Source organism: Octopus sinensis, linkage group LG25 (assembly GCF_006345805.1).
Source record: "Octopus sinensis linkage group LG25, ASM634580v1, whole genome shotgun sequence".
In the NCBI taxonomy this organism is placed as follows: domain Eukaryota; kingdom Metazoa; phylum Mollusca; class Cephalopoda; order Octopoda; family Octopodidae; genus Octopus; species Octopus sinensis.
The window spans coordinates 9378801-9388800 of NC_043021.1; the positions used below are offsets into that span (position 1 = coordinate 9378801).

A 10000-nucleotide genomic window follows, 5' to 3' on the forward strand; every position below is an offset into this window, starting at 1 on the left:
GACGATGACGATGACGATGACGACGACGACGACGACGACGACGACGACGACGATGTTGATGATGATGATGTTGATGATGATGATGATGACGATGGTGATGGTGATGGTGATGATGATGATGTTGATGTGATGGTGATGGTGATGATGTTGATGGTGATGGTGATAATGATGATGATGATGATGATGATGATGATGATGATGATGATGATGATGATGATGATGATGATGTGATGATGATGATGATGATGATAATGCATGCACACATCTTTTTATCTCCCCTCAGTGTTTCTCTTTCAGTTGGTCTCAGAAGTCTAAGATTGAGCGGAAGAAAGAAGCAGATATGTACACAGCTGCCGCCACTACCACCACCACTACCATTGCTCCTACTAACACCAATACCACTCCTACCACAGTTGCATCCAGTACTACCACCACAACCACCACAGTTGCAAACATTGACCCGCAATCTTTTACAGGAATAACTCTGGATTTGATCCTCAAACGTTTCATGGAATGTGAAGATTTCCTCACCTCTGATCATAAAGACTGGAACACCATTTCTCGCATGGTTCCACATACGACACCTCTTCAAGTAGGTTCCTGATATTTTTTTTCTCAATTTGCCTCAGTCTGTCTGTTGTCTGTCTGTCCGTCTATTTATCAGTTTGACTCTCTACCCCCCCCTCTCTCTCTCTCTCTATATATATATATATATATACATATTCAAGGCGGCGAGCTGGCAGAAACGTTAGCATGCCGGGAGAAATGCGTAGCAGTATTTCGTCTGCCGTTACGTTCCGAGTTCAAATTCTGCTGAGGTTGACTTTGCCTTTCATCCTTTCAGGGTCTATAAATTAAGTACCATTGGGGTCGATATAATCGACTTAATCCGTTTGTCTGTCCTTGTTTGTCCCCTCTGTGTTTAGCCCCTTGTGGGTAGTAATGGGTTGGACGGTTCAACTGGGGTCTGTGAAGCCAGAAGGCTGCATCAGGCCCAGTCTGATCTGGCAGTGTTTCTACGGCTGGATGCCCTTCCTAACGCCAACCACTCCGCGAGTGTAGTGGGTGCTTTTTACGTGCCACCCGCACAGGAGCCAGACGGAGCCAGACGGAGCTGGCAAACGGCCATGAACGGATGGTGCTTTTACATGCCACCGGCACGGAGGCCAGTCAGGGCGGCGCTGGCAACGGCCACGAACGGATGGTGCTTTTTACGTGTCACCGGCACATATATATTTATAGAAATGGTAAGACAACAAAAGAATGAATGAGACCTTGATATTATGTAAATAGAGGAATTTATCTGTAAATATATGTGACAATTATTTGGTAGCCATGATGGTGATTATAAGAAATATTAGCAACGTTTTTTTGTTTCTCTTTCATATCACTGTACAAACTACACTTTGCAGTGTGCCCACCGTTTTGAAGAACTTCTCGTTAAGGACCGACACATGAATCCAAATAACTACCCTTCTGAAGGTTTGAATCATCAACAGTTGCCCCCACAAGAAATTCAAGGGTCAAGCATTGACCCCCTCCTCACCAAAAAAGCCCCAATTGGACATCCAAAATCCAAAGGTCAGTTATATTTACTTGGTCCCTGTTATCTGTTTATGGTTACAGCAATGGGAAAAAGAACCTCGGGGCAATTGGGGGGTCAGTATTTTGAAAATGTTCTCAAAATGTATTGGTCAGTGTAAATATCAATTTAAATCCAGATATAACGACCATCTTTCAAATTTTAGTTACCATGATAAGAGACATTCAACGACTCTTAGCATTAATCTGGAGGATTAAAGGCAAAGGGACCAAATCCGACATCAAATTGGAAATCTTCTCAAAAGCCAGACCCCTGTATTAACAGGTCCAAATGATGTTCAGTGTGTTCTCTTGAAAAACTATATCCCTTAACCCTTACGTTACTGTATTTATTTTGAGATGTTCTGTGTTTCTTTTAATTATTTTAAATATAACAAAGAATTTAGTAAAATAACTCCGTTATCATTAAGCTAGTGTTAGGAACATAAATTGTGACTAAGCTTTGGTGGAAGATTTTTATTCAAAACTTATGAAAACAAGACATTTGTACTACAGAGCCAGAGTTGGTTTCAGCCGGGTTGGTAACAAAAAGGTTAAGGAACTTGAGAGCCTCCAATGATTACGTAGTAAATTCCAGAAATGAGACTTTTTCTGTATGTTCACATTTTAAGAAATACATCTTGGTGAAATAGACCAGCAGATAACATAGTAATCCAATAATATCTTGCTTACATCTGTTTATTGTAATGACATTGGTTTATTGTAATGTTGGTTATCTCCCTTGTGTTCTTCTTTTTGTCTTCTTCTTTATCAGCATCCTTTGTTTTGAATGTCATCTGCTTAAAAAAGGCAATTGACAAATGGTCTTGGTCTCAGCTAGAAAAATAGTAATAAATTAATGTTTCAACTAGGAAACCTGGGTAGTCGTATTTAACAAGACCTTGGAGGTTTTATTATCAAATTACACACATCATCATCATCATCATTGTTCGACCGTGGTCGAGATAGTGGAATTTACCATGCTACACCAGACTTCACAGTCCATCATGGCATTACGGAGGTCCTGTTGCTGGATGCCTGTATCCCTGGAGATTACATCAGGGTAGGAGAGTGTGCGCCCTCTGGTATTGCGAGTAGATGGCTTCCAGAGGAGAAGAGTAGAAATTACCTCTTTTTTCAGCTCTACAACAATGTCCAGCAAACTGGACTCTCCTACCTTTCACAAGAGATGACACAGGTGGTAGTTTCCCATATATCTGCATTTTGGTTGGATGACGCTTCCATGAGAGATTTTGAGCTCTCATAAGGAGGCGAGTGTAGGTTCCATCCAACTGCCTCTCAAGCTTCTTTGATAACGTCCAGGTTTCTGAGCCATATAGTAGAATTGGTTCGACTGTGGCTTTGAAGATTTCAAGTTTGAAGTCTCTACTTAGATTTGATGACCAAATCTTACACACACACGCAAACACACACACACAGTATTAAGTATTGGAATATTTTTGTTGCAGGTTTTAAAGATAAAGAACATCATACAGAGAAGGTAAAGACTTTTCCGTTTTGTTATTGTTTGTCCATGCATTAGAGAGTTATGAGCTTTATACTCTTACTCTTTTACTTGTTTCAGTCATTTGACTGTGGCCATGCTGGACAAATCAACCCCAGGACTTATTCTTTGTAAGCCCAGTACTTATTCTATTGGTCTTTTTTGCCGAACCACTAAGTTACGGGGATATAAACACACCAGCATTGGTTATCAAGCGATGCTGGGGGAACAAACAGAGACACAGAAACATACACACACACATACGTATATATATATATATAATATTAATTAAGGGTAGAAATTGATATTTATCAATTAAGACCAGTGGTCTAGCATATTAAAAAAGAATCCGAAGATTAAAATATTTATATATACCAATTAAGGACTGAACACGAAAAGTGGACAGTCAACATGCTAGATATAGACGTAAAAACGCCATTCTCCACAAAAGATTATGTTCTCAGATCAAACTCAGCACAAAACCATAGCAATAAACAAGTGAAAATATACGAAATAAAATAATTACCCATGTACTAATTAGTTTCGGCTGTTATTTTCCGCAAGGAAAACTGCAGCCATCATCAGCATGGTCCGTTATAAATGCAATTTGCTGGAGAATGGCGATTTGGCGGGGATAAGTTGATAACATCAACCCCAGTCCTCAACCGGTCCTTATTTTATCGATCCCATTTTCACAGTATTCCTTTCTGAATCTTCCTATAAGTATTACTTTCCCTTTTCAGCCCACATTCATCCCAGAAGACATAACAGAAAAAGTGTAAGTTCTGACTTTCTTTCAAGTAGATTCTTTATTAGACAGATGTCCCCTATTACTTGCAATGTTGTCTTCACACTGTTGTCTAAAATGACCCCTCCGTTTGCTTTTGGCCCTTATGAAGTCCATAACCATGGTTAAAAGTGAGTCACAATGGAAGTGAATCATCAGATGCCATGTTATTTGTCAAGAATGTGGCACAAGTGAATTAAAGACATAGGGTGTATGGTGTTGGGATATGAACAGACACATAAAGGCGGCGAGCTGGCAGAAACGTTAGCATGCCGTTCGAAATGCGTAGCCGTATTTTGTCTGTCGCTACGTTCTGAGTTCAAATTCCGCTGAGGTCAACTTTGCCTTTCATCCTTTCGGGGTCAATTAAATAAGTACCAGTTATGCACTGGGGTCAATATAATCAACTTAATCCATTTGTCTGTCCTTGTTTGTCCCCTCTGTGTTTAGCCCCCTTGTGGGCAGTTAAGAAATAGCTATTTCTCTACCATAAGAGAATCTCCCAGACAACAATACTCAACAACCCACATAGGTAAAGAGAAAAAAAACAACGAATTTGCCCGGCTTTGATTAACTGTAGACGTGTTTCAGAGTTAGATAGATGTGAAAAATGCAAAAACCACATTTCCACTCCATCATTCTCGCTCTTCAGCACAGTATTTCAAGATTTTAGATTTGAGAGCACTGTACAAAATTAAACATAACTTATCTGATCAAGCGTCATCAGACAAACTACATCCAATAACCAGTACTTCCGAATTCAAACAAACAAATGAGGTCTTGTATTCTCCCTCACCCACCCACGTGCGGTATTGAGTAAAATTCTTCAGAAAAACTGTAGTTTACTATCAGGGAGAGAATTATATTAACAATAATAATAAAGGGTAAAATTAATTAATTAATTAATAATTAATAATCTTACCATGTAGTTTGGCTTGTTAAAAGAACCATTATCGGTAAACTTAAACAGAAATTTTTATAATTATGAGTATAATTATAATTATGGTTCAGCAAAAGATTTGCTTCACCATATACCAAAATTTAGAAATAGCAGTCAAAACTAGCCATTTCTTTACCATAAGAAAATCATTCTTACCATCTCATCTATTCTTTACATTTATTTTTCATATTCTTTAACAATCACCCCCTAAATATACACCACAAACCCTGCCTATATTATTATTATATATATATATATATATATAATATATATATATATATATATATATATATTCATATATGCACACACACATGTTTATATATATTTTCTTGTTTCAGGTCAATGATGATAATCAGAGTTTATGATGAAGCTAAAGATGGTAAATAAATCAGAGAATTGATGTTCAAATACCAGCCATGATGAATGCAAGACTTTCGATCCCATCACCACCATGTGGACGTCCGTGTTCTGGAAGCTTTATTTAGGACAACGATCACTTCAGCTTACTTCTGCACTGCTCCCTAGAGGGTGGGGAACAATGTAATGGAATTGAATGCTTCCTACAATGCAGAAGAATCCTCTTTGGGTCACACGAAGTGGTTCAGTTTTATAAGATGTACATGATGTTGGTTCATATGCGTGTTAATAGTTCACCAATAGATTAATGAGGCGGGGTTTGTGGTGTATATTTAGGGAGCGATTGTTAAAGAATATGAAAAATAAATGTAAAGAATAAATGAGAGGGTCAGAATGGTTTTTGAATGAAAAGGGTTCAAGGTTGCGGAGTGCTTTGATGGTTAGTCATGTGTGTCATTCGTGGCAATGTGGTGTATACGCGGAGTAGATGAAACATGGACAACTGATGAAGGGAATGTTCTTTATGTTGCGTATCTTGTTTCTCTGTTTGTTTTTTTCGTTGTTCAGAAAAAGTTCATTTTCTGTTTTTATTTTTATGTTTTCATTTTTCATTGTGTTCAACGTTTTTTTTATGTCCTGTACCCATATATGCATGTATATATACATATATATGTAGGTATGTACATATATGTATGTATATATGCATATATATATTTACATATTATTTATATTATTATATATCATCATCATTATCATCATCATCATCATCATCGTTTAGCGTCCGTTTTCCATGCTGGCATGGGTTGGACGGTTTGACGGGGGATCTGGGATGCCAGGAGGCTGCATCATCTGATCTGGCAGTGTTTCTACAGCTGGATGCCCTTCCTAACACCAACCACTCCATGATCGATTGGTGCTTATTACGTGTCACCAGCACAGGTATCACAACTACAATTTCCATTTGATTTTTATTTTAATGTTGATGTACTTGACTCAATAGGTCTCCTCAAGCATAGCAGGTCACCCTATGATTGAAAGTTAACACAGCAGGCCATCTTGCGAGCCATGAACTCACTTTGTCGGATCTTCGCAGTCACAGTGTATCTCCAGAGGTCTCGGTCTTTTGTCATAGCCGCTGTGAGGCCCAACGCTCAACCACCTCATCCCATGTCTTCCTGGGTCTACCTCTACCCTGGATTCCTTCAACAGATTGGGAGTGACACTTCTTCACACATCTCTCATATATATATATATATATATATATATATATATATACATATAAGAGACCAAAATGTATGCACACGACCATATGTATATAAAAAGGAATACAAAAAATGGGACAAGAATGCAAAACATCCAGACAGATGATACAAAAGAGGAACAAGAAAAAACACGGACGGGTCATGAAAAAACTGAGAAAAGAAGACTTCGAATGACCCATCCATGTTTTTTCTTGTCCCTCTTTTGTATCATCTGTTTGGATGTTTTGTTGTCCCTTTTTTGTATTATCTAGCTGTCTGAATGTTTTGTGTTCTTGTCCCAGTTTTTGTATTCCATTTTATATACATACATATATAAATAAGCAAATGAGTGGAAACTGAACCGGTGAGTGTATCAAATGATAAGGCACTAAAAGAGAATGACTCTCCCTAGTTACAACAAAAATCTACGATCAATGCCAACAGAGAAAGCAGATTTAAAATGATAATGATGACAATGACGATGACAATGACGACGGCAATGACAACGATGATGATGATGATGACGCCGACAATGAAGATGATGATGATGATGAGCATACACATATGAACATCTAGTTATTAATTTATTTAGCTACCTGTCTGTCTGTCTGTTATTAACTATAACAAAAACAACAACAACAACAACAACAACAACAACAATAATAATAATAATAATAACAATAATAATAATAATAATAAAGAGTAATAATAATAATTCATCATCATCATCATCATCATCATTATCATTTAACATCCGTTGTCCATTCTGGTATGGGTTGAACAGTTTGACCAGAGGTGGCAAGCTGAGGAGCTGTACCAGGTTCCAATCTCATTTGGCAAGGTTTCCACTCTCCAGAGTGTTCTGGGTGCTTTTACATGGCTCTGCATGGGCACTTTTATGTGGGACCGCACGGGCACTTTCACATGCCACCACATGGGTGCTTTTTCATGCCAATGTATATAAATATGTGAGTGTTGATCCAAAAGGTTTTCGTTTATTCCCATTCAATAATTTCTCTTGTCTTCCTGTGCTCTGCAGTTGAACAGCATTTCCAGTGTCCCCGCAATATTTTGATTGAAGAAATGAAATACTTCAAAGAATATCTGTCAGCAGACCCCCAACAACTGAGAGAAGATTTTGATATTTCAGTCCATTGTGATATTCAGATTTTCGATTGGTTGATCAGATATGCCAAGAGGAACCTAACGAATGCGGAGCCAGTTTTGGATATCGGTAAGTAGTAGTGTGAGAAAAGGCAGACAGAAAGTAATATCTGTGGGTCAGAGGTTGCAGTGTGATGGGGAGTGAGTCTTTGTCTATCAGCTGAGTGAAATTTCTGATGCCTGAACTTTTGTGCATGTATAAGTAAAAACCCGAACTGGAAACTGGAGAGGGAGACCATCCTCTCAACCAATATGCTGATGTTTGTGCATGCAGGAGTGGCTGTGTGGTAAGTAGCTTGCTTACCAACCACATGGTTCCGGGTTCAGTCCCACTGCGTGGCACCTTGGGCAAGTGTCTTCTACTATAGCCTCGGGCCGACCAAAGCCTTGTGAGTGGATTTGGTAGACGGAAACTGAAAGAAGCCTGTCGTATATATGTATATATATATATGTATGTGTGCGTGTATGTTTGTGCATCTGTGTTTGTTCCCCTAGCATTGCTTGACAACCGATGCTGGTGTGTTTATGTCCCCGTCACTTAGCGGTTTGGCAAAAGTGACCGACAGAATAAGTACTGGGCTTACAAAGAATAATTCCCGGGGTCGAGTTGCTCGATTAAAGGCGGTGCTCCAGCATGGCCACAGTCAAATGACTGAAACAAGTAAAAGAGTGAAGAACAAAGAGTAGTAGGTAAAAACCCTAACTGGAAACTGGAGAAGGAGGCTGTCCTCTCAACCAATATGCTGCTGTTTGTGCCACTAGATGACAAACTCTGGAGATGATGTTATTCAATGTTTTCAAGTCCATGGCACAAGCCTTAACATGCTTGAGTTTAAGGTACAGCAACTTCAGGTCTTCTTCAAATTGCTTTGCTCATGGCTTCTTTGGTACACTGTGCTAGACTCTCAAGTGAGTTGGTCACTGCTGCCACAAATATTGGTATGGTGGTCTTCGAGTGTTCATCCTGTGGACATGGCTAAACCTCTGTAGCCCCCTGCTACCAGAAACTAGGTCTTCAATGGTTGACTGCTGTTGGCATTGTTCTCGGATGTTCTTGTTAAGGATTCCATCACAAAGAGAGACATCAGCTGGCAAAAATGAGTAACGCTGCAATGGACTGGCATTCCGTCCAGCTGGGGAATACATATGCCATTGAAACCAGGAAACCGGGCCCATGAGCCTGGCTAGGCTTTAAAAAAGGGTGCATTTATTTTTTTTTATACTCTAATTCAAGTACACAATGATTCTATATATAACAGCAGCACTGTCTCAGATATGTAAGCAGTATTGTAATATGGGTCTGTGATGTTTGTTTGCATAACGGCAGCACAGTTCTAAATATATATGACTAGTAGTATAATGTGGATCTATGATATTTGTTTGTCTAACAGCAGCAGTGTCCTAGATATAATGAACAGTGCTGTAAGGTGGCTTTATGATGTTTGCATATGTAGTAGCAACAGTTTCATAGGTATGTGAGTAGTACTGCAACGTAGATGTTTATTTATGTAACAACAGCTCAGTCCAGATACATGAGCAACTCTGTAATGTGGGTCTATGATGTCTGTCTAACAGCAGCAGTATACCAGATATATGAGCAGTGCTGTAATGTGGGTCCATAATGTTTATATATATATATATATATATATATAGGCGTAGGAGTGGCTGTGTGGTAAGTAGCTTGCTTACCAACCACATGTTTCCGGGTTCAGTCCCACTGCCTGGCACCTTGGGCAAGTGTCTTCTACTATAGCCTCGGGTCGACGAAAGCCTTGTGAGTGGATTTGGTAGACGAAAACTGAAAGAAGCCCGTCGTATATATGTATATATATATATATATATATATATATATATATATATATATATATATATAGGCGTAGGAGTGGCTGTGTGGTAAGTAGCTTGCTTACCAACCACATGTTTCCGGGTTCAGTCCCACTGCCTGGCACCTTGGGCAAGTGTCTTCTACTATAGCCTCGGGTCGACGAAAGCCTTGTGAGTGGATTTGGTAGACGAAAACTGAAAGAAGCCCGTCGTATATATGTATATATATATATATATATATATATATATTATATATATATATATATATGTATGTGTGTGTATATGTTTGTGTGCCTGTGTTTTTTCCCCCAACATCGCTTGACAACCGATGCTGGTGTGTTTACGTTGCCGTAACTTAGCGGTTCGGCAAAAGATACCGATAGAATAAGTACTAGGCTTTCAAAGAATAAGTCCTGGGATCGATTTGCTCGACTAAAGGCGGTGCTGCAGCACGGCCACAGTCAAATGACTGAAGCAAATAAAAGAGTAAAAGAGTAATATATATATAGCACTATTACAGATATGCAAAGAGTATTGTAATGTAGGTTAACAATGTGTGTGTTTGTAACAGCAGGTGGTACATCACTCCCCTGAGTATATAT

The 10000-nt window shown here is 39.0% G+C and overlaps 1 protein-coding gene across 5 annotated transcripts in view; it reads left to right on the forward strand.

The window, feature by feature from the left end:
- Positions 1-10000, forward strand: part of LOC115224501 (uncharacterized protein KIAA1841 homolog) — a 35322-nt gene that overhangs the window by 1646 nt on the left and 23676 nt on the right. For 3 of the 5 annotated variants that reach the window (XM_036513228.1, XM_036513230.1, XM_036513231.1), the window contains exons 2-7: positions 284-592; positions 1413-1581; positions 3051-3082; positions 3829-3863; positions 5151-5191; positions 7450-7644. In XM_036513228.1, the coding sequence (XP_036369121.1) occupies positions 341-592; positions 1413-1581; positions 3051-3082; positions 3829-3863; positions 5151-5191; positions 7450-7644 (724 nt within the window). In that variant the 5' untranslated portion in view covers positions 284-340. The remainder of the gene's footprint in view (positions 1-283; positions 593-1412; positions 1582-3050; positions 3083-3828; positions 3864-5150; positions 5192-7449; positions 7645-10000) is intronic. The other 2 variants (XM_036513229.1, XM_036513232.1) reach the window with 1 other exon arrangement.